The sequence below is a fragment of the Chamaea fasciata genome, unplaced genomic scaffold (assembly GCF_029207755.1).
Source record: "Chamaea fasciata isolate MVZ Bird 193981 ecotype frontalis unplaced genomic scaffold, bChaFas1.0.hap1 SCAF_12, whole genome shotgun sequence".
In the NCBI taxonomy this organism is placed as follows: Eukaryota; Metazoa; Chordata; class Aves; order Passeriformes; family Sylviidae; genus Chamaea; species Chamaea fasciata.
In genome coordinates, this window is record NW_027094097.1 from 18,732,347 (window position 1) to 18,758,397 (window position 26,051).

General features: G+C 40.4%; 1 protein-coding gene across 1 annotated transcript in view; it reads right to left on the reverse strand.

Annotated features, from left to right (window-relative positions):
- The window catches only part of LOC136296075 (transcription initiation factor TFIID subunit 4-like), a 148,255-nt gene that overhangs the window by 120,746 nt on the left and 1,458 nt on the right, over positions 1-26,051 (reverse strand). Inside the window, exons 2-7 of the mRNA XM_066194898.1 lie at positions 22,728-22,900; positions 9,284-9,412; positions 7,026-7,253; positions 6,058-6,180; positions 4,317-4,406; positions 2,321-2,575 (exon numbers count right to left, since the gene is read on the reverse strand). Of these exons, the coding sequence (XP_066050995.1) occupies positions 2,321-2,575; positions 4,317-4,406; positions 6,058-6,180; positions 7,026-7,253; positions 9,284-9,412; positions 22,728-22,900 (998 nt within the window). The remainder of the gene's footprint in view (positions 1-2,320; positions 2,576-4,316; positions 4,407-6,057; positions 6,181-7,025; positions 7,254-9,283; positions 9,413-22,727; positions 22,901-26,051) is intronic.

Genomic DNA, 26,051 nt, shown 5'->3' on the forward strand with positions numbered 1-26,051 from the left:
ATCACTGTCACTACAAAAACATCAATACTTATCAGCACTTACTGGGGTGATAGGGAGCTGCTGCTGTGCTGTCTGCTTGGCACCTGAGTTGATGGTTGCTGTGCTAAGAATTTTTGATGCAGTAACTCTTGATGTCTGATGCTGCTTTTGTCTGTACAGAACTACTCTGAGGGTCATTAAATGCCTGGTTAATGTAATGTTTGATTCTATTAACTAATGACTGATAAATTGAAAGGAAATATGAAAAGACAGTTTCACACTAAAGCAAATAAGTTATGATTTTAATGTCTTCTGCCTATTATATATATATTTTTATATATTATATGTTTTCCAGAAAAGAAATAGCATTAACCAGAGTTTTGCTTTGTGCAGTGTGTGACCTTTTGAAAATGTAGTGGTCATTTCATATACCCAGTAAATGAAAATTCAGCCCTAGACCTGTGACCTCCTTACAGACAGAAAACCAACTTCTCTTGCTCATCAGATCAATGTCCACAATGTACTTGAGCAGTTTTCAGCTCCTCCTATGACACAGGTATATCAGAAAAATCTCTTCACGTTGTTAATCTCTACTCAGGTTAACATCACAACTGCTTGCTTAGAGTATCCACTGACATGAGACAGGCAGAACGTGCCTCTCTCAGAAATCTGGCTTTATCCCAATCAGAAAATACTCCACCAGAACTATAATCATAAGAGTAACAATTCCTGTGTCTTACCCATTTTTGTTCTACATGAGTGTTTCTCAAAGGCAGGGTGAAACCTACCTAGTGGGCACAGGAGCACTTAAGGTGGGCTGCACAACATTGGAAAAAGCCATGTTACATGGCACTAGGTTAGCCTTAGATTGTGGAATGAGACAAGGCCACGCTTACTGGCCATGGATATCTCCACCTCTAAGCAACCTGTCAGCTCTGGGCAGAAATTTGCTTAACCTGGGACAGAGAGTAATTTTTCTACCTACTGCCTGTAATTATCCCGTTTCTGTTCTTCTGCCTAGAAGAGCCAAAGCAATTGTCCATTCAGTCATGAAACATGGACAAATCAAAGAGGTGTCACAAAAAGTGGGGCGAAAACTTTTCTAATACAACAATCCAGACAGAGTGGGGAGAAGCCATCTCAGAAAAAGAAAGAATGCAAGTGGCTGGACTTGCATTGAAGCAGCTGAATTAAGGTGAAAAACACCCAACTGTCTTGTGTGTATTACAACTGCCAGAGTCAGAAATCCTACCATTCAAGATGTTCTTACACATTAAAACTATGCTCACTAAAGGATTATTAAATTATATTAATTTTATTTTAAAGTTAATAATTTAACCACTACAAAGTATTTATAAGGTTCAAGACACAGCTCAGGTATTTTCAGACTGTGCACTGCTACTTTTAAACTAAAGCAAAAGAAATATTCTCTCTCCACACACCCTACAAACTATTTATATGCTTTATAGAGCCCATAAACTCGAGGACAGATCACTGTAAGCTTTTACATTATCACATTTGCATTTCTCAACCTTGATAATATAAATTTTAACGGACTTGATACATGTTCCAGAACCTCTCTAGATGATTTTGAAACCTAAGTGAAGTACTTCACTCACACACACACAGAAACCACAGACAAGGAAACTCTCACAAAGGGTAGGAATGCCTGCATGAACTCAAGGCCTTGTAAAAATCCTTAACACCTTTTAATTACAAGTGCAAACACACACACAAGATCCTGTGTAACAGCAGGATAAAGTCACCATGCTCTCGATGACTACTTGTACAGCTGCCTTACTGATAGTGCCTTTAAAATTAATGAATCTAAGCACTTAATACTCCACTATGTACAAGATACAGTTCAGTGAGCAACAGAGAATGGCATTATTGCTAAACAAAACATCCTGGTACAGCACAGATATTCTTCCAGAAGATTTTATAACTGTGTGCAGAAGAGTTTAAAATGAGTGAGTTAATTTTAATACTAAAGCAAAGCAGTATACCTGACGACACACTCAACATTATACTCTTGCCTGTAAATCTCGGAAAGCTTTCTGTTCTACATTTGTAACCCCCTCAAATTCCACTGTGCTCATACAACAACCACTCTATTGCAGACAAAAAGACCAAGAGTGCACTTCCTTAAATTTTTGTTAAGAATCTTAGCTGAAGTAATGGTTGAGCATACATGTGAAATGACAGAAAATGAAGTACTACCACATATCACAGAAAATAATACAAACAACAAAGAATTTTCCCAAACAAGCTGCAGTGAAAGTGACACCGAAAGCTGCCATACAGTTCATGAAGAAATCCTCTTTTATACTACAATACCTACCAGTTGAGAACTCTGATTTGACTGTACCACCTTAACCTGAGGAGGCTGCACTGTATTTGATACAGAGACTGTGCAAATGTTGTTTGGTTGCCTTATTCCTATTGTCTGTGTCGTGACAACAGAGGAGATGCTTCCCGAGGCAGACTGAGGTATCACTTGAGAGAGCTTGGTCTGTTGGAGAGACTGAGACGGCTGTCCTTGCAAAACCAAATGTTGACTATTCAGTAAGGATTGTCTCAGTGCAGGTAGACTTTTCTAAAAACAGAAGAAAGTTTATGAAATATCAAACTTGGCAGACTGACAAAAAGCATTTTGAAATTTGCTGTACACATAATTAAAAGAATGCATCTTTATTTCCAATTTTACTAACTGCCTGTTCGTCAAACAGAACTAAGATTGACTATATTTTGTAAGAGAAAGTTCAGTTTTTAATAAACTTTCAGTATGGATTTAGCAACCCTGTAGATTTTCACATGCCCTTGATTCCACTGTAGCAGAAAAATATAACACTCTTCTTCTCAAGACTATCTAGAACTTGTAGCTTAACTCTTGGGAAGGGCAAGAAATAGAAGCAGAAAAGGTAGAACCATGGAACAACCCTATTCCCAGCAAGCTGCATCAATTCACCTCCTAACACACCTCCAGTACCTAGAACCAGATGATTTCACTCTCGGTGCCCTACAGAAGCAGCTGTTTATTGTATTATTTCTAAAGTAATGTATTATGAGTGGATAAGGAAAGTGTACTTTTGTGAGCTCCATGTTCATACCATTTCAAGGAAAACATACTTCTAAAAGGCTTTACTGTACCTTCATGAACAAACTTCTTAATTTTTAAGTGGTAGAAGTGTTCTTTTGAAGTGCTCCCCCAGGCAGGTGTAGAATGCAACAGTGTTTAGCCCAAGCTACAGCTCTTTCTAAACTTCTACTATTGATTTAAAAACTTAATGCCTGTTGCCCAGAAAGGACTTCAAAGAAGGGAAATAAATCAAAACTTATCATGATGCTAGAAGTAACTGCAGTGAAAGCCACCAACAAGAGTTAATGATAACTTGAAAAAACAGGAGCAGAAGTTCTGAAGAAAAGTTGCAAGGAGAAAAGAGAGAGAAAATCTGCCCTAAACAGAGAAGTTTTGAACTAGACCAAAAATACTTTTATTTGTGGTTTTGTTGGGACTTAAATATGCTTTTTATGTTAGTACATAATCCTGCATATGGCAGCTATTGTAGCTATTTACAGAACCAATTAAAAGTTAAATTTACCCCCACATATACTAACTTAGGACTCCACAATAAATCTATTTAGTATCACATCAGAAATTCTACTGCTGATTAGTTCCAGACTAGAAGCAGAATCATCTAATCAACACTTTATCCAGTTCGGTTTTTCATAATCGTTGTTACATGTGGAACAAAAGTTATCAACGACCCAAACAGAGATTAGGAAAACAGTATGGAAACAGCTTATTAAATTACTTGATGCATTCTGTAAAAATAACTTGGGAATCTTTAAAATGTGAATGTTTTTCTTCTTGACAAAAAATTACCTACTACCACAGAAAAGTAAAGGATCACTACAGAATAGCCAATGGATTTCCAGACTAGGGAGTAACTGCCTTTTTTTTTTTTCTTTTCTTAATCTAATTACTGCAATGTTCTAGACCAGGGCTACCCAAGCTATGAACTCCAGATCAGATCTGGATGACAAATACATGTTTGTAAAACTCAGTCAAGGTCCCAAATACACGAGGTCTCCCTCCTGTGGGCACTCACTGTTTCTCACCACTGTCCCAGGCTGTCGGAGCAGCACCTGCCTGGCCTGACACAGGTGGAGCCTGCACAGGACTTCCAGCCAGGAGGGTCTTGGCAGAAATGGGCAGCATTTACAAGTCCTGCTCTGGACCAGTGATGATAACACTATTTTAAAAGGATATTCTAAGACTTAACATAATGAAATTTTGCACTGAAATAAATTTATCCAAACAATGTTCACATTACCTTAAGGAAAGGTACAAGATATGGCTGAGGAGATGATTTGAGTTCTGTTTGAAGGCGGCCTGTAAATTCTTCTGGATCAATTTTTGCATCCTTCAGGGTGAAGAAAACAAAAGCATCAACATTCAACATTTCAGTTCAGTTGTTTGGTTGGCTCTTTCCCAGCTACTACATACACATATCTCTCCAGCTAAATAAGCGGCCATATCAAAAACTTTCAGAGCTTAGTCCCTTAATTCCTCTCTAAGATCCTTCAGCCAAGCACTAATTCAAACATGTAATATGCCACCCAAAATTCAGGGAATTCCCATGGGGATGTACAATTTAAGACAAAACAAGGCCCCAGAAACACTCAATTCTCTTTTGGGACTCCACTCTCTTGCTAACATTTACAGAGTGATTTCTTTTTTTTTTTTTCTAAATTAAGAGAAAACAAGAGTAACAGGTTGTTGACATAACCTCACAAATGTAAAATTTATCAGCCTTTGTAACAATTCCAAAACTAATTCTGATGGTACAATTTAACTTGCAGAATCCATACATATAAAACTATTTATGTAAAGCATGGCCATACATAAAAAGTATGCCTATAAGTAGATATAAAATCTTCTCTATGAATTTGTATATGTACTCACAAAATACACACCTATAAATGTATCAAATATACAATCATTTATTTAGTAGTAATTCAAGAGAATTCTAACTTGAGTGCATTTTATGATACTTCTAAAGTATCATTAGTTACAAGTTCAGGTTGTAATAAAAAGATTAATTAGCCTTCCTGACTGATAAAGAACAAGAGAAAAACCAAACCAAAACAAGCTTCAATAAATATATTTACTACATATGTGTGTTGGTACTTTGCTTAAAATACTGTAAGTAATTACCTTTACTTATTTACTCTTTTCAAGTTAGTAAAAGTTAAAACAAGTTTTCACTGGAATCATTGAATATGACTGTTGAATGGCTCACACTTGAGAAGTCTTAGGCTTGTCTACAATACAGAGATTTCTCTGGCAATGAATTCAAAGACATGTATAGCAACTACTTTTAAATCCAAGTTTTTCATAGCCTTTATTACACTTCTTTCAAGAAGCTTGACTCTTTTGCCAGCTCCACAGTAACCTCTGTCTGCAGCTCATTTATACAATTCCCTGCAGCATCTGTTGCACTGGGGACTGCAGCAAGTCCAGCCTTTTTCTGGCCCTGAGGACTCAAACACAGCTTTGCCTCTGGAAATGCAACTAAGGCTCCGTGCAGTGACATCTGTCTGCAGAAAAGCTGAAAATCAGCAGCTCAGGAAAACACTTTTCCTTCAGTCCTAGAAACTCTAAACCATGTTGTGAAGGGATTGTATCTACAGTTGTTCTGGGCTTCAAAAATAAGAGCTTCTTGTTACAGAGAAGACCAGGGTTTGGAGGAAAAAAAACCTTAATGAATCCTCAAGGAAAAATCCCATATCTTACTGAAGAAACAACCAAAATATTACTCATCAAAACAAGAGTGGCTTTGATAACTGCCTACTAAATACTTTGCTGCATTTCCCCTTTCAAAAACCAAGAGAAAGTCTGCCTTTAACAGATTTTTTTAATATATATAATGTAGAGAATATTGCATTTTGATGAAGCCCAACCCGTTTCATTACAGCCAAAAGATTTGTTAAAATCAAAGCAACAGTTTTCAGCATCCATAAATAAGAAGCTTAAGAGATAATTGACAAAATAAAAGGTAACTAAATATTTACCAACAAATCTTGAACCAGAGCTTTCACATTGCGGGACGTTTCTGGAGATGGTGAATTATGAGAAGCAAGTTTTATAAGGGTAGCTAAAAAGTTTTTACATTTTTTCACATTCTCTTGCATTTCCTGCAAAAGTCAAAGAAAACGACTATCAGCTCCATGATATTTTTCCATCACAATCAATGCATGCTCTGACCACTTCAAATAAGGAAAATGATGAAAATTTTCTAACTCAGACAGATCATATATGAAATATGTTTTGCTATTACTGCTTGTTACCTGAGACTTTCTTATCTTCTTTAGGTAACTGAACATTGTAGCTTGTAAATAACAACAAAAAAATCGATGAAAGTAGTATCTTTTATATTTTACAGTCTGCTTTGGTACAAATAAATATGAGAAGTAACACAACAATTTGCTGAAGATGGATTCCCCATTGAGATGCCCAATACACAATGTACAAACGTTCCCCAAGCTATCTTAATTTGTTAAATTATTGATTCGGTATGTTTTTGTTCAAAGCAGCTATAGCAGTAAAATCAAATTAGAAACAAGTCTTCAAACATCATCATATCTAATCTTCTTCTGTAGTAAAACAAGCTGTTATTTTTATATGGAGTACTTCCTCCAAGAAACATCACACTTGAGTGTAAACCATAGCTTTGAGACCCAGCAACAGGATAATCATGAAGTCCACAGACTGAAGGCCTGACTGCCCTAGCTACATAGTTCTTTCACTAGTGCCACATACATGGCAGGATGGGCAAAGCTGACCACAAGTGTTCTTCCTCCCTCTCAGAATTTGTATCCTATTTAGGGGAAACCAGGGGAAGGGTTTTAGGGTTTGTCAAGTATTTGTTCCAGCAGGGGATAAATGCTTGCATGAAGAAAAAATTCTTCCTGCTTCTGAAGGCACTGGAGGAGTTCCTAAAGCACTAAGAAAACAATGTTTCCTCTATTTTCACACTTGCCTGCGATACAACGGTGGTTCCAGGCACAGGAGAGCTGGGGATGACCAGGGGCTGTGCTGGTACCTGAGCCGCCGTGTGCGGGGGCAGCGGCAGCCGGGGCTGCCCCTGGGGCTGCGCTGAGCCCTGGCTCTGTCCACCACTGAGCACTGCAGGCTGCTGAGAAGCTGAAGTTCCAGTTGCTACTGTTGTCTTGAACAAATTTTGAGCGCTCGTCGTGGCTACTGATACCTATTAATATTTTATATTGAAAAAAAATTAATTTTCACTTTCAAAAAAACATGTAGATGACAAAATCATTGAACGGTTTGGGCTGGAAAGGAGCCTAAAGCTCATCCAGCTTCAGTGTCCCAGGCTGCTCCAAGCCCCAGTGTCCATCCTGGACTTGGACATGTCCAGGGATCCAGGGTGCCCTGAGGTGACTTTTTGATGCTTGTATCCCCAATTGTCTGTTCTGTTTATGCTGTATGTTAATTCCTACACCTTTAAGACTGGTTCTGAGAGCGAAGCAGAGGAAAGAAGAAGCACGCAGTTTGTTTTCAGAAACTGCTCTCACTGCTCCACATTCCGCTCCAGGACAGTGCTGTCTGCAGCACGGACACACAGCGGGACAGATCTCTAGTGCTCTTGGTTAGTTTAGCTAGCTCAGGCAGAGAAGCTCCCTGGACTGTTTTTTTTCCTTTTCTTGGGACTGTTTAAACCTGCTCTGGACTGAAAACCCAGAAGAGCACCAGGAGCTCACACCTGTGGTCCACTGGGGCCCAGGACGGTATTTTCCAGCACCAGAGGGACTGATAAAAGAGACTGGGCGAGCTGAGCTACAACCCACAGCAAGGACTTTCTCAATTTACCATCTCTCTTCAGAATTGCAAAAGGTTTTATTGTTTCATATTATTCATTCTTTATGCTTGTGGGCACTTTGTTAAATAAATAGATTTTTCCACTTTTCTCTAAGGAGACTTCCTCCTGGACTGGGGGAGGGATTGTTTGGGTTTGCTTTCCAGAGGGATCCCATTCGGGGGTTTCTTCCCAAATTTGCCCTAAACCAGGACACAGTGGCAGCCACAGCTTCTCTGGGCACCCTGTGCTAGGGCCTCCCCACCCTCCCAGGGAAGAATTTCCTCTCTGAATCAGCCCTAAATCTGCCCTCCTTGCCCTGCCAGCACAGCCCCAGCCCAGGTGCTGTCCCCAGCACTGACCGTGGTGTGTGTGAGCACAGCCCCAGCCCAGGTGCTGTCCCCAGCACTGACCGTGGTGTGTGTGAGCACAGCCCCAGCCCAGAGCCCAGAGCCCAGCCCAGGTGCTATCCCCAGCACTGACCGTGGTGTGTGTGAGCACAGCCCCAGCCCAGGTGCTGTCCCCAGCACTGACCGTGGTGTGTGTGAGCACAGCCCCAGCCCAGAGCCCAGAGCCCAGCCCAGGTGCTGTCCCCAGCACTGACCGTGGTGTGTGTGAGCACAGCCCCAGCCCAGAGCCCAGCCCAGGTGCTGTCCCCAGCACTGACCGTGGTGTGTGTGTGCACAGCCCCAGCCCAGAGCCCAGCCCAGGTGCTGCCCCCAGCACTGACCGTGGTGTGTGTGAGCACAGCCCCAGCCCAGAGCCCAGCCCAGGTGCTGTCCCCAGCACTGACCGTGGTGTGTGTGAGCACAGCCCCAGCCCAGGTGCTGTCCCCAGCCCTGACCGTGGTGTGTGTGAGCACAGCCCCAGCCCAGGTGCTGTCCCCAGCACTGACCGTGGTGTGTGTGAGCACAGCCCCAGCCCAGGTGCTGTCCCCAGCACTGACCGTGGTGTGTGTGAGCACAGCCCCAGCCCTGGTGCTGTCCCCAGCACTGACCGTGGTGTGTGTGAGCACAGCCCCAGCCCAGGTGCTGTCCCCAGCACTGACCGTGGTGTGTGTGAGCACAGCCCCAGCCCCGGTGCTGTCCCCAGCACTGACCGTGGTGTGTGTGAGCACAGCCCCAGCCCTGGTGCTGTCCCCAGCACTGACCGTGGTGTGTGTGAGCACAGCCCCAGCCCAGAGCCCAGAGCCCAGCCCAGGTTCTGGCCCCAGCACTGACCGTGGTGTGTGTGAGCACAGCCCCAGCCCAGGTGCTGTCCCCAGCACTGACCGTGGTGTGTGTGAGCACAGCCCCAGCCCTGGTGCTGTCCCCAGCACTGACCGTGGTGTGTGTGAGCACAGCCCCAGCCCTGGTGCTGTCCCCAGCACTGACCGTGGTGTGTGTGAGCACAGCCCCAGCCCAGGTGCTGTCCCCAGCACTGACCGTGGTGTGTGTGAGCACAGCCCCAGCTGGCAGCGTGGCCGTGGCGCTGGTGGCCGCCGTGGATGGCACCACCTTGGCTGGCACGGGGAGCCCCAGGCGGACGCTGGACGTGGCCACCGATGTTGGCTGCTGGTAAAGGAAAAAAAGGAGCATTTTACTTTTTTTTCTCCTTAGTAACTTGATCTCCAAGGCTTTTTAATAACAGTGATTACAAGAATAATCGTTATTAATACTACCAAACAAAAAAACCCATCGAACCTAGTAATGTGCTTTTAAATATACACTCACAAATACTGGAAAAATTAGCTTTCTCATGTTCAATGACAGGTTTGCAGTATTTCACCTAAAAGCTATTATTCATACAGCTATATGGAAAAGATTAGAAGAAACAAATGTGACCTGCAAAAAAATTGATGTTACATTGATACATTAATTCAGTTGTAATATTTACGTGTCAGTACTCATCAATATTTGAGTTTATCGTTGCCAGTAACACATACTGGTCCTCCTGGTATTTATGGGCCTGTTCTAGTGCTTTATCTTTATGAAAATTGACATGGACAGGAAATTTAGAAAGCAGAAAAATATTCTTAAAATAATTTCAGGCTGAATTATATAGAAATTAACTTGCAGAGAAATGGAATCTAAGCATTGGGACAACTTCTGTCATAGAACACAGGCTCTGTACCCAGAGAGCAACTGCAACATAAAGCGCAGACAAAGGAAAATGACTGACCTACAGCCTTTCAGTCAGTAGTACATTCTATAGCTCAGGAAAATATAACAAACGTATTACTTATTTTGTGATTTATGTACAAATCTTTCATTGCAAGACTGAAATCTCTTGCCATCTTACAAAAGGACAAGACTTAGGAATTAAAAAATGGCTCCAGAGCAGTTATTTAATTCAGCAGGAATGTAAATACCATCATAAACAAAAAGCATCACACAATATGGCAATTACAACAAAATGAGAAGCACACATTACTAAAAATGGAGGCCACACTGCTGTCTTATAACTATCATTTATTAAGATTTGCATTCACACACTTGGAAAAGACAAATTTTCTAAGTGGATAGAGTAATAAATCATGGCTGATATTGTTTCTCACAAGATAAAACTATTTTTTTATTTAAATTTTAATTCATACCCAACAATTCATATGTCTCTAAAATTCATATTTTCTAAAGAACTGCTTATTTTAGATTCTTACATTGTCTATTAAACCTACGTAAAATACTTCTCCAAAGAACATCTAGTGTAGTCTAAAATATCTCCAAAAGGAACAGAAGCCCAGGCAGGCATTCAAAGCCCCAAGCATTCCTTACAAATCAGTCCAGCAACATCATCTACTGGATATCAATCTTCTGTACTTGGGGAAAAAAAGGAGGAAAGAAAACAAATCAAATAAATCTACCTGACATCTGAACAAACCCCTTTTTTTGTTTGTATAGCTTTCAAGATTTTTAAAATCTTGACAAGGGATGCCTTCCATCCTGAGATAGCCTAGAGACAATAAACAGAATCTTCACAAAGAGGCAGAATTGTCTGGGTTTTTTGAGAGAGAAGGTACATAGAAGCCTTTTCTGTTTTAAACACCCTACACCTCTTTTCCTCATTATAAAAATTACTAAGTATTTTAAAGTACTAGTTGAATGAAATTGTATCTACCTGATGATTGCTGCATCTAAAATATAAATATTGTGTATCTTGTTCACTTGCTTATAATCAGTTTCCAGCCTAAGAACACAGGATGCCTGTGGCATCTGCCCCCTCATCAGTCTGGGCTTCCAGAAGTGAGGTTTCAGGAAACGAGCAGATAACCAGGGGCACTTCTAGCAACTACTTGCTTCCAGGCAAGACCTGCAGCCAGAAATCCACAAATACAGGGTGAGACTGCGAGCTAGAGGATTTTTCTCAGCTAATAAATTCCCATTATTCATCAGAGGAACATACCTGAAAATAAAACTGCACAGAATTAACATATAAATTTTCACTATAATATCCAACTAATAATACCCAACTAAGAATGTATTCCAATATGCCAGACTTCAGCAGCAAACTGTGAAACTTGAAGACTAAATTCACCCTTGGTTTTAAAAATCAATAGTGACAAAAGCCTTTGATAGAAAATGGCAGTAAAATCTATTCATGTGCTGGATATGAAGAAATCCCTCACCACCACAGAACTGCAAACAAAGTAATGGAATGGTTTAGTAACGTGGTTCCAAAACTCGGAAGGGTTAGAAAGGTAAGTATGAAATGAGGGGATGAGAGACATAACAAGGAATTAGCCTGGAGAAATTCTTAAATATCATGGAAATGATCTTCAAGTGACAGCTACAAGTTGCCAGAAGACACTTGAAGGATTCCCAACATGAATGCTTTGAGAACTGATAAAAATTATTTAGAAAGAAAAAGCTGTGTTGTCTATGGAAGGAATCTTGTAAACAGATCTCATGAGAAATATGTCAAAAAGAAAACAAAAATTATCAACATTATTTCAACAAAAAATCATAACGCAATGTGCCAAGTTCCTACTGGAAGACTCTAAAAGAATTTATGATGTTCCTTAAGGAAAAACTGCTGAGGTTTGGTAGGATGCTATTAAATTCTGAAATTACCAGAAGAGCTAGAAAGAAACACATTTTCAAATGTTAACTATTATTTTTATTAGATAACTCAGATGTTTTTACATTCCCTAAATACACGGAAGTAACACTGAAGAGCCTTTTGCCCTGCACTGAGACATTTCCAGGCAGGAAACCAGAGCATGAATGAGCACAGTCAATAATTTGCTACCAATGCCCACGGGGACACTGGAGGATGCATCTGCACACAGAGCTGAGCTGGCTCTGTCCACACAGCTCAGAAATGGGGAGCACAGCACAGTGCTACAGAGGAAACAAGACTTTCAGGAGGGACAGCCTGGGAGGGGGGTGTCCCAAGGTTTGTTCTGCCTGCCCAAGTCACACAGGTAACACAAGTGACTCCGATTTCAGGTTGCAACAAGTCACTTCCACTCAGGCAGTCAGAGCACACTGGAATTGTTCACAGTGCAGAAATACTGTGTGTCCTGTAAATTCACTCCTTAAACATCTCTACTTTCCTTCTCCCCAGAGCTCTGGGCACATGAATAGGGAGGCAAAGCTTGGGAGAGAATCCATTCTACCTGCTGTGCATGAACAAGCTGTCTCTGTACATCAAGGAATACACAAGGTTGCATTCGAAAAAGCAAGTCACTTGAATATGGAGAAAACAGGCAAAACAGCCAAAAACTATTTGTCACTGCCAAGGCAGGACTGGACCAATTTTAGAGATTGCATTGCATATTCACAGCTTTATCAAATGAAGTCAAACTGCAAGAGGGTTACTTTGCAAATCCTTGGGAGCAGGTTTGGGATACATTTGTATTTTGTACTGTAGAACCAACTACTGACCAACACTCTAGGTACCAGCAGCACAGGCTCTGCACTAGAGCTCACTTTTGACAAGTAAGTTCCATACATTTCTCATGATCATTCCTGTCAATAAACTTGGCCACTATCAATCAAAAAGAAGAAAACAGCATTTTGAACAAACACTAACATAAAAATCAAGTTTCTCACAACACAGATTGTGACACCTCTTTACATCTTCCAATACACGGTCCACTAAGTGTTATGCAAAACTCAATTTTCATAAGATCTTTAAGCTAAGATTTAGATTTGCAAAATCTGAAATGAAATTCAATTTTATTTCTAATCACTAATCTAGAAGACTTCTTATAAACTCAAGAGACCATGCTAAAGTGCCATCTGAGATGCCTCAAACAATCAACAGTAGCGTTTAACAAAGAGAAGACTGAAGTGGGATCACAGACACTGCCAGAAGCACAAACTAAAGGCCAAATCTGGGAGCTCACTTGCACGGAGCTGGCACGGCCAGGTTTTGGAGGTGGGGTGGCTCTGCGAGGAGCTGCCAGAAGCTCCCCCTGTGCCCGGCAGAGCCAATTCCAGCCGGCTCCAGGACGGAGCCGCCCCTGCCCAAGGCCGGGCCCAGCACTGACAGCGGCAGCGCCTCCGGGGAACACTCAGGGAAGGGCAGGAAAGCCCCGCGGAACTGCAGCCGGGGGAGAGGAGGGAGGAGATGGGAGAGCAGCAGCTCCGCAAAGGCCCGGGGCGGGGCAGGAGGGGCAGGAGCTGCTCCAGGGGCTGCAGCCCAGCTGCCCCACGGCCGGGGGGCAGCCCCGGGAGAGGCAGCCGTGCCCCCGCAGCCCTCGGGCTCCGGGATGGAGCAGAGACCCCCCGCAGCCCCCGCAGGGCCCCACGGCGGAGCAGGGCCCGGAGGAGCCTCTGAGCCCGGGAACCCCGCGCTGGAGCAGCTCCGGGCAGGACCTGCGGGCCCGGGGAGAGAGGAGCCCAGGCTGGAAGAGCTTTGCTGGCAGGAGCCGTCAGCCCGCAGGGGAGCCGGGCTGGAGCAGCTCCTGGAGGACTGACTGCCCCAGGGAAAGGAGCAGGAGCAGCTCCTGGAGGACTGACTGCCCCAGGGAAAGGAGCAGGAGCAGCTCCTGGAGGACTGACTGCCCCAGGGAAAGGAGCAGGAGCAGCTCCTGGAGGACTGACTGCCCCATGGAAAGGACCAGGCTGGAGAAGCTCATGGACCCACTGTCTCCTGTGGGAGGGACCCCACACTGGAACACAGGAAGAGTGGGAAGAGCCCTTCCCCTGAGGAGGAAGGAGCAGCAGAGACAACCTGGGACGAGCGAGCACAGCCCCCATTCCCTGCCCCCTGCACCACTCCAGGGAGAGGTGGAGAAAGCTGGGAGTAAAGTTAAACCCAGGAAGAAAGGAGGGGTGAGGAGAAGGTGTTTTAAGATTTACTTTTTATTTCTCATAATTCAATTATATATTTGATTGGTAATTAATTAAGTTTCCCGCAGTCAAGCCTGTTTTGCTGTGTCAGTAACTGATGAAGGATCTCTATCCTGACTCATGAGTCTTTCCTTACATTTTCTCTCCTCATCCAGCTGAGGACAGGGATGGAGAGGCTCAGGTGGGCACCTGGTGTCCAGGCAGAGTCAACTACCACATAATTTTTCAGTAACTACCACATACCTTTCCTCCAGGCGTGGCTGTAGCTCATACTACAATTAATCCAACATAACACTCTCCATTAGCAAACTCTGCTTCCCGACACAAACTTCTGAAGAGTTCATGGAGAAACTTCACACACTGATGACTGCCTCTCAGTTCCTCTGGTGACAGCTCACATGAACAGGCACTTAAATGTCACATGCAGAGAAACTTTTTATCAGAGACTTGATTTTTCTTTTCAGCCCAGCAAAAATACAGCGAAACTGACCCTAAGTATTATCCCTTTAAAAGCCTGACATTCACGCAATTACAGAAAATTACTGGAAACAGAATCTCTAACAGGTCAGACAGCAGTGAGAACCTTCACTGCCACCACAGTGTCACCAAGTGGAGCATCAGAACCCAAGGCAGGGAGATGCTGCTCTGTTCCTCGTGTGCACAATGGCTCTTTGGGGATAACAGGGCAGGAAGACACTGGGAGCAATTACACGGGACAAGCAGAGGACTTTGGGGCCACAAGAGAAAACCTTCAGTTTTGTCCAAAACCCCTACTGCTGAAGGAAATGCTTATCAAAGTACTTTCTCATGCTCTGGTGAAGTGGCTGGTCCTCCTGCAATCACTAGGTTTCATCCAAAATATCTGGTGAATAAAAACCAGCTGAATTTTGTCACTTCAGCTGGATTCTACTCCTGCCCCCAGTGCTTAGTGCTGCCTGCAAATACAGATAATCCACTGTAATCAATACTCTTATGCAATGTATTTAAGAGTCCCCAACTTGCAATGTGGAGTTTGTGACCAGGACTGGCCATGGCTGCAACTGAACACAATAAATTAACCAGCATTTTTCATTTAGTATTTAAAATAGAGACAATTAGGCTCCATTTCCTACTTACAAAAGGAGGCTAGTAATCCCCTTAACTCCATTGTTGAGGAAACTGTTATAGGGATAAGCTTCACAAAAAAACCTGCTTGGTTATTAATTCCCACTGCAGAGGGAGGCAGCAAGTAAGCCTGAAGCAACCCACTGAAAAGTGGAGGAAAAAAAATTATATAAATTATCATTAATCAGGACTGTCCAGCCTACACACTGTAGAAATTAAAAATAACAGCAGCATGTGGTCAAGCAGCATAATGCATATGCACATGGTAGACACTATGACAGTGCTCAGGAACGTCGTTTACAGCATTTCCTAATCTTTGCATGTTGAAATTTACAGCCTTATAACATTTGAGTGTTTCCTAAGTTTAGAGCTGTGTTAATGCTACAAAAATGTAAACAGTATCACTTGTAAGTACTGAAAACCTACTGTCTGCTTATACAGAAAGGAATCACTCATCGTAAAGGAAAAGAAGGAAAAAGGTTTTGTGGTTAAAGCACAGTAAAGACCGCACATCTTACTCTCTCTGACCTCCCAACCCACCTGCCCTACCACCACAAATGTATTCTCCAGAGCACTACAAAGAAACCAAAAATCCATCTATACAAAAGAAACAGTATGGAGTAGCTTATCTGATGATAATGGCAGTGCACCTTAGCAACAACAAATATTCATCTGTTTGCTTAAAATTTTGGCAAAGAGTAAAACAATCATTTGTCAGAAAACCAGAAAGAAAAACCAGAGTCAGTAATCATAAATGAGTGAGAAAAATTACCAAAGGTGCCATAAAAATATAAACAATGCTGAAAACCCAGGCATAAATGTATGAGCAGACCAATCTCAGATTTGAAAGGCTCTGCTTTAGCCAGAAGAGCAGCTTGGGAGCCATCAGCCAAGCTCAGACTGCCCTCAGCAACAAGTGAAGGCACAGCCTGAGCTCTTGCTGCTGCTCAGAGCAAAAACACAGCCACAGCCAGGGCAGGGGATGCAGTACTTGGCACATCCTCAAAAAACTTTTTTTTTTTTTAAATTTTAGAAACAGATGACAAAGTGAAACTTAACAGAAAGTGAGTATTGAAACACAGAAAACAAAACAGTAAAGTTCATGATATAAACTTCAAATTCCGAAAGAGTAGAAGTTCAAAAAATGCCTAAAGCAAGGGAAAAAAAAAAAGCTAGAAAAAAACTGTCATTTTCTAAAATACATATATATATGAAAATTTCAGACCGTTTAGACTATAAAAACAAAACACTAAACCATCAAACTTCACACATAAGTGCCTTTTCTGATCACTAAAAAGATACAAAAAAACTTAATAATGAAAAACACATTTTGAAACAAACTCGAAAACAAAAACATTTGTAAACTCTGAAGCCAAATCCATTTTCAGCAGCAGTCCCATGAAAACACCAATATACACTTTTTCACCCACTTTGAAGTTCCAACAACAGATATTCCAACATAAAATATTGCAGGCCAGGCTAACATTGGTCTTTCCTGTATGATATTCACTTTATACTCTCAGTTTACAGCAGCACTTTAATTTTGTAACTAACATAAAGTAATTGCAACTAAAAATAATTTGAAATAAGCAACTTTTTTGCTATTTGATTATGAATGTAAGCCCACCTGGGTATTAAGATACTGAAAGCCAGTGAAAAAATACATCAAAGGCATGCAAAGCCATTAAGTGTACAAATGAAAACTGCACATAAACAAAAGAAACACAGCAAAGGAAAACTAGATGGCAGCACCTCCCTATTTTTCACAATTTCACAAGTCTAAGATTCAAAACAAGATATGGAGGCAAACATCTAATGCAATCTAATAACCAGTTGAAGAAGACTTGTGCATTTATTTATTATCTCCGAAGAATACAGTAGTGCAAGCAAACCCACACTGTTTGAGTTGCTCATAATACAAGAATCCAGAGCAGAATTCTTCTAAGATCAAATTAAGTTCCAACAAATTATGGCTTGTTTCCTAAAAATCCTGTACCTTAATTAATATTCTAAAGCTGATTAAATTTTGGCAACATTAAAAGTTCATTAATATTCAGCTAAAATTAATGTCAACCAAAAAGTAAAAGGAAACTAAAATCACAAAGAGAAAATAGTTAAATTAAAATCATGCACAGCTAAGTCAAAAACATTCAAATCATGTTTTTCAAAAGAAGCACATTATCATTTTCACAGTACAACAAACTTGTACCTTCTAATGCATCCAAAGATTATTATAATACTCAGGGAAGACCAAGTATTTCCCTGCAAACCCTGAGATACCAATTCAAAAACAAAACAAGCCTCTTGTAGCTGCACTGATGTGAAAAATACTTTTAATATACCCGAGTATTTTGCAACTTTTTTCAAAACAGAACTCCAGAGAAAAATTGCAGCTAGGAGTGGGTAATATCACAAAATTGTAGATTCATTTAGGCTGGAAAAGGTCTCAAAGGTCAGTAAGACCAACCATTAACATCCCCATCACAATCCTATACAATCTTATAACTTGAACTAAATTAAAAGTGCTATTTGGTACATCATGTTTTTCTAGAATATTTTAAAGATACCAGAAAGACTGTAAATGGAAAAGTTCATTAAAATATCAACTACATCTTTCTGTTACAGGTACTTGTCTCAGTCACTGCTCTCTGTACTGCTGTTCCTTTCAGGTCCTGGTTCTCTGGCCTGGCTGTGTTCCACTGCTCCTCTGTGGTGCTGCAGGACTGTCCATCCTCTGGGACATGTGTCCAGCTCGGCCTTAAACTGAGCCCAGCTGAGCCCCTCCCTACAGGCTAAATGCTTATCCCATGCCCAGGTTTCCAGAACCCCACTAAGAATGGAAACCAGCAGAATTCATTCATGCTTTACACAGCAGCAATTAAGAGGAGCATAACTAAATGTCTAATCAAAGATTACCCCACCTAAGAGTCAAGAAGAACCCAAGTCTTCCTTCCAAAATGGATTTGCCTCTCTTCTCCCAAGAATCTAACACAAAAGTGTACCCAAAGCTGTACATCTGCCTCTACTCCGGAAAGCTGCAAAAAACAAGACAAAGATACTATAAACCACAGAAGTCAAACAACTTGAACAGCAAATCCAAGCAGCCAAAGAATAAGAAACGTCAGATTTAAGTCTGCTGTGCAACTCAATCATGTGCCTTGACTGCCCAGCTGAAGCATTCATCATGGAAGGACTGGAATTCACTGCACACCCACAGGACACAGCAATGCAGATCAACAGGAAATTATGGATCTCAGTCTTTCTGAACTCTTGTGTTTGGCACTGCAATCCAAATCCATCCTTTTTTAAACCTGGGAAGGGAAGAGGGGTGGCTCTATCAATTCCCTCCAAGGGTAAGTACTACTGTATACAGATACTTCGCTTCTGAACCTTCAGCAACAGAACATGTAAGGGTAGAGCCCGTGTCTTTAAGGAAAGCCTTTACTTAAGCCCTTACATGAATTCCTCAGGGCAAACTGTTACACTTTCCTTATCCCAGCAGCTTCCATTGTTCCCAGAGAAAGCTGGCTCCTTCCTCACATGCTGTCCTGGATAACAGCCCACCTGCTGAAGCTAGAGGAATTTTCAGGGAAAACCTGGCTCATTTTCCTCCAAAATATCTGAGGGCAAATGACCATCCTGAGTCTGGCAAGAAAAATCTTGCTGTAGTACCGAGGTTGCAGAAGTGGTTTAGAATCTGAACAGCTCCCTATGTCGATATCATCTCAGAACATTTAAAACACTGCCTTATTTTTCCTTCCTTTTTTGAGGGTGGAGAAATTATACAGTTGTCAAGGGGAGAGAACCAAAGAGCCTTCAAATTTAGATGAACACTTGGTAGTTTTTCAGACACTCCTTCTAGTTTTAAAAAAGAGTAAGTACAAATCCTTTTTTATGTTCTCCAGTTAGCACTTTCTACACTTCTTAATAAGTTGCCAAAAGTAACTGCCAGCTTTGCAATTCCTTTGGCATGTTATTTAATATCCTGTATTTTACATCTCGCTGTAAGGATCACAACACACCTTCTCATCACAATAATTATTTAAAATGTATAAACAAATAGACACTGAAAACAATCACTTGGCTGAGTACCTTGTGACACCTGACACAGGCTAAAAATTAGGACAATCTGCAGAACAGAACCATAATAGCCATAAAGTATGAAAGCCATGACTTTTTCTGATACATTCTTCATAAGATCATATCTTCATAAGATATTATTTCCCAGAATCCTTAAGGCAGACTGCAAATTTCCACCTTTGTTGACTTTCTACATAGGTAAAAGAAGGGTAAAACTCAGTGACTAAAATACAATGCTAAGCTCTACAAATTTAAAGCACTCTGCATTTTAATCCAAATAAAGCTATCTTAAAATAACTGAATAAAGATACAGTAATTAAGTTGAGCTCTGCACAGTAAAATAGCAACCATCCCACTAATATCAGAAAAAAAGGTTAAAACTCCATAGCCTGCCATGTTCATCCATCTCACAAAACACTTGGCAGGATTCAGGCAATTAATGTTTATATTCTGTCTGTCTTGAGCTAATGGCACCAGAATTTGCCTGTGTTTCAGTCACAGTTGACACCATGACTCTTGAATATTCATATTCTATACACATAAAAACCTAAGACATTATTTTTGATTAATTTTAAACTTTTTCTGGAAATTTTAATTCACTGAATTCAGATTTCTGACCACCAGAAAGAGATCCTGAAAGAAAACAGCTTCATTAAAAACTCCCTGAAAAAATTATTTTTCAGTGCACACAATTTCCTTTATTTTAGAACTTGATCCCTGAGAATTGATTAATTATACTGACTACTCAAACAAATACCTGACATTTCTAAAACCTTAGCATAATATTTTACTGTTGAACATTTCATCTAGAAAACCAATGAACAGTCTCTGGTTATAAACCATCCACCTAATCAAATAAAAGTCTCTCGTGTCTAGTTCTGATTAGATAAACCTTTAGAATTTATATCTTTACAATCTTGTTTTAAAAGGCTGTCAACCACAATTTTTAAGTAATATTCTAAGGTCAAATGTATCAAACATATGAAATGCATGTCACAATGAAAGAAGTCTCTGAAGATCTAATGCAGAGTCAGGAAAGTTCAGTAAATTTCCCAAGGGCAATATTCATTATTTCTTAACCCTGTTAATTACAACAAATACAGAAATGATTTGTACAGTTTGGGGAGACACCAGTAAGATTTTCAAAGGAGATGACTCCTGACAAGCTACGATATCAAAATTCTAATCCCCCTACACTAAAATAATCAAACTTTCCCATCTTGCAAGATATTGATCATTCCTAAGGCCTTGCTGGCCTCCTCTATTCCAAGTGTGTTAGCACTAGGCAGTGTGAGGATCCTCGGCAGTGCACTGGGGTATTCATCTGGGCAGAACCCTGTACAAAAACGAACACAACTTTCTAATAGCTGAACTCCTCCAGATTTCAGCTGACTCTACAAACACCTGAACATGCAGTATTCCTGACAGGTGTATTTTTATATAAATCCATCAAGTAGGACTATACTTCTTCTGCAACATTAACTGCTTCATAAAAGTAGAGAACAGCTGCCTGACATCAACATGATCAAAATTTGCTGTGCACACATCTTAAGGCTGACTTTAGGATCCAAAACTTTATCCCCACACTGAACCCAGAGCCAAGCAGAGGACCTACATTTCTGCACACTTCCTTAGATTCCATGTGCAGTAAAGGTTACTCCTCAGAAGTCTTCAAATTACAAACAATTTGTTAATACCTGTTAGAGTGCTTCTATGTTGAATTTAAATTCAGTATGCTGGCCACATAAAAACCTAACAGTACGGAAGAAAAATAGCTAAAACTCAGATCCTTTTCTTGGTACAGTCCCACCACACACCTGTTTTGCATTTACACTACACACTTGTCTCATGAGTCCTCTGCTTGTAGTAATTACTAAAGAAGTGACTGCACTTATTTGCAAAGAAAGCCAACAACCAAAGAGAGATGGACAATTTCAGGAATTGGCAATTCTGTTGTCATCAAACTAGTAAAAAAAAAATCTGTAACTGAACACAGGCTTATCTCTGTGCTTAGTTTTCCTGGAATACATTTCTCTTTGAACGTTTCTACAAGACTTATTCTTCCACAAAGCACAAATTTAACATTAATGAGGTTGCCTTTTCTGCAAAGAGCTCTTTAACAAATTTCATCCAATACTTCACTTACCTTTTGAGAGCATAAAGTTTTTCCAGGCTTTCATTTGTCTTTCCTGACACTGAGGTACACTCACTTCTAAAACTTACATAATCCTTGACTACTCTGGGGTTTATAGATTGCCCCATTGTTACTATTTTTAATTCTCCAAATTTATTCCAGCTTCCTTCTCTTCTGAAATGTTTATCATTGTTTTCAGTTTTGAATTAAACTTAAGAATCTTTCAGACTATAAATACAGTGCGATACATAAAGCATATAAAGGGAAAGTAATGAAATGATAAATATTGGGAAATACCTGTTAAACTTATTTCAAGCAACTTCTACAACAATTAAAAAGCGGTAAAGGCACATTTTTCATCTTTCCACACAGAATTACTTAGCTCTTCTGCAAGCACAGACCTTAGGCAAAACTATCTTAAACTCTGCCTCCTATTGCTATGGCACAGCAGCCCTGTACTAACATTCAAAGATGTTTGCCTCCACATTTCAGTAAAATAGTTCACTCCTTTGGGCCTAAATGGCCCAAAGCTAAATTGCCTCTCTACAAACTTTTAAACCAATGCAGCCTTCAAAAAAAAACTTTAAAAAGCCATAAATAAAACAACAACAACAAAAAAACACACAAAAACAAAACACCAAAACCAAACCAAAAAAACACAAGACCACCCCCACATTCACCCCAGAAAACATATAAGCTCCAAGTTCAAATCAACACATTCCACTGATGAGCTTGAGACAGGAAAGCATTCTATCCTATCAATCCCTAGAAAAGAGAAACGTGCTCACAACACAGGCAAAACTTTCAGTGTAGACAGATCGCACACAGAGGAAAATTAGAAGAATCACATCCTTCTCTTGAATAAAGTAAATTTAAAGTTATTTAAAAACTATTGCAAATCCTTGGATAGAATGTGATTTGCTTTCTCTTTTCTAATGTCCAGTGAAATTAGCTATCCTGGGATATCACAGTATTGCTGATTCAAGAGCAGCAAGGGACACTCACTAAACCAGTGATACACAGTCCAGACTAAGACTGAGCTTTGTAGCCTACAATCATCCCGGTCTGAACACAGTCCTAGGAAACTCTAAAGAAAACTTTTTCCTAAAATTAAAAAAAAACCAAACCATCCTAGGCCTCATAAAATAAACTACATTTGAATAAGTATTTCCTGTTTTCACAACAAAGAAAGGGAAGAAAGCACAGTTACAGAAATACAAGGCAATAATGTGTAAGACATAATGCACCCAAGCGAAATCAATCCGGACATACCTGAGCTGTTGACAGGCGAAAAACAGGGCCAGTTGTGGGCACAGAAAGCCTGGGGGACATGTTGGCAGGACCCTGTCCCTGTGTCTGCACCTGAGCCTGCATCTGAGCCTGTGCCAGGGCCTGCTGGGGCACCATCACCAGCTGTCCAGCGTCCGTGCGCACCAGCACCATCCCTAGCGAGAGCAAGGAACAGTCACTGCACAGCAAATCACAGCAGGAGCAACAGAACAGCTACCTAACCACAGAATGCAGAGTAAAACTCACATACAGCACTGCACATTATTCTCTGTACTGTACCTTTTTCTGATTCCCATGTAACGTGAGATTTTATTTCAAAGAAGAAAAGGAGCCCCCACCAGCAGACCCAACTCAATTTGGAATTTAAGTATCTGCAGTTTATGCAAAGCAGTGATGAAAAAAGCAGCCACTTGAGTGTTTGGGGGACAGGGGTTTCTAGCAGTGTAGTCAGGGTCAGGAGAACAAAATTAGAAATAAATATTCATTAAAAGTAAACTCTAAGGACAACACAGCTGCTGGGAACACAATTCAGTACATGCATACCAGGGACCAGACACACTTCTGAGTATACAATGTTTGAGATTTACTTAACATTGAGCATTAACAGATTAATTTATTTGGTACCCACCATCACCACTTGGGGAGGCACTACCTGAGGTTTAAACATCAACAACAAACACTGTCAGGCCCAGAGAACCAACACAACTCCTCAGCATACAATGATACAGCGCAGCAATTTTAGAAAATTGGCAAGTGTTTTCTAACACTTTCTGGAGGTAAATGATAATTCTTTTCAGATTATTTTCTCGTAAAACACCTCACAAATAGAGGTCTTCTACACAACAGAGCCATTGCCATCAACCTGTGCCCAAAGTTTTGTAGTCAGCAGGTTGGAAAAGGGGAAACAATGGCTAAGTTGGTCCATGGATTCTGGAGTTTCACACACTCAAGGTCACTGCAAAGCATGTAATGCTCTTCCTATAGTTCACTCAGAACTAAGAAGCAGTTCTTCAGACAGATTATTAAAAAGAATTTCCAAGTTAGTTCCACAAAGCATTTTAATAATTTAACCTAGATTGGATACAACAGGTCAAAAAAACAGAAAAACATCTTCTGTACAACTACTAGAGAACCAAAAACTAAAAACCTCTGAAGTCACTTTTAGTCTGCTGATAACACGGTCAGTAGATACTGTTTCATGACTTATCTCTATGTGTGAACTGCTTCATGTACTTTTTTAACTTTTCAAAGGAAAATGAATAAGGCAAAATCTTTTATCCAATTCTAAAGGTAAAAGCTTTCATCCACTTCTAATTGTTAACTTCCCAGGGAAAAACCCAACACCTTGCTAAAGGGACGCCGTTTGTAACATAGCCTGAGGATAAAGAAATTCAAACACTATTATAACAAATTTCAGAACCCTATAGCAAGAAAGTCTTTCTTTCAGTCTGACATGGAAAAACCAAATCCCAATTGTGGGATGAACACGTGAGAGAACTGCAGCACACATAAAAGCCCTCACTCCCAGAGCTGGGTGCTCCCAGCCAACCTTTCCTGCTACAAACACAAACAGAAAGCAAATTTCTGCCACTAAAAACTAAAGATTCATGGAAATCAAAGTCTAAGGTAACAGGCATACAGAGCTACAGCAAGGAGCACATCCAAAAGCTGTAATAATAACTGTCTTTCAAAGCCAAAAGTAATTTAAAAATTAAAAAGTTGAAAGAAACTCATTAAAAACTCATCTAAAAGGTAACTTTTAAGGTCCATTAGCCACTTAAGCACCAAGCTTCACAGTTTATATTAGCAGAACATCCTGCAAGCAGATGACATATTTGGTATATGCCATTCCTGAACCATCTGGACACCCCAATATGCCAACTGGCCAAACGGGTTATCACTTCCCTGATTATGTTGTGAACCTTACATAAAAATCCTCACAGGATGATGCCTACTACACATTAAAAAATACATGTTCTATCTGCATTACACAGATTCACAGGTGTGTTCTTAATTTATCTGTCCATTTTCCAAACCTAATTCTGAATAGAGAAAAAACTCAGTGGAAAGGACAAATGAATTACAACACGTGCCACACAGTCTCAATCAAAGTTGCAGACACAATTACTACTATAAAGTAATAAATGCTCATGTGTTAACATTATATTTTAATTCAGTTTGGAGGACTACAAATTCCTGTTACTGAGCAGCCAGTATGAGTTAGAATCCAGTTAAATGATGAGATTAATTTTACCTTCCTGTCAGCCACATAGAGATGAAATACACAACTTATGAGCATTATCTGCTAAACTAACCTGTTCTCAAAAATTTCTGTTTTGTATAGAAGTTTGCTACAGGGGAGTTTCAGATGAATTATAAATGATCCACCAAGTTGAAAACTCAAAAATAACATTGTATTTTCTGAATAACTTCCTTGTAGAACATACTATCTTCAGGCTTATGCAAATTCAATAGATTTCCAACTATCTTGTAATAAAACCAAACTTGAATTAAAACTTTCTGGAGTATTATTTCCGTAACATTTTCTAAATCCTGGATCAGACTGTTTTCAAGGCTCAAGTTTTCCCTCTTCTGTTTGAAAGTAACAGATCAAAGTGTTGACACAATGAACTCCAGAAATTGTGTGCAAAGTTACAATGCACATTACCATCTGCATGGAGTAATCTTCAACAGATTAACAAAGGGAGGCAAAGGCTGAAGGCACACCATCTGAACAGCAAATTATCTGTTTGGAATTAGTTGGGTCTTCATGAAACCACTAAGATTTATCTGTTTGGAGCATCAGACTCAGGAGGATTTTTCATAAACTAGGGCCAAATACACAACTACTAAAAGTCCACTCAGAAGCAAACATCTACACCATCACATTGCTGCTCTCTTTAACTAACAAATATCAAGTATTTCAAGAAATAAGTTGGAAGAACTAAATTATTTCAGACTACATCAACAGGTCCACATCTCAACATGCTATTAACAGAAAAAAAAAAAGAGAACTAGCTTAAATGTTAAATCAGCTCCTAATTCAAGGAGACATGAAGACACCCAAGTTTTTGCAACATGAAAATCTAAGTAGGGGACCACAGGACTCTTCAGATGAAATAATAGACAGGCTAAGAAGAGGGACCATGAGGATGAGGGGATGCTGGTTTGGTAGCTAGCAACCTTGCTGAACTTAAATTCTTAGTAAATAAAGTTAAGAAACTTAGAGGCGTACAAAGAGGACATAATTGCTTCAGAAGTGGAAATAAAATCTGGTCATGTGAAGACTACCCTCACAAAACAACA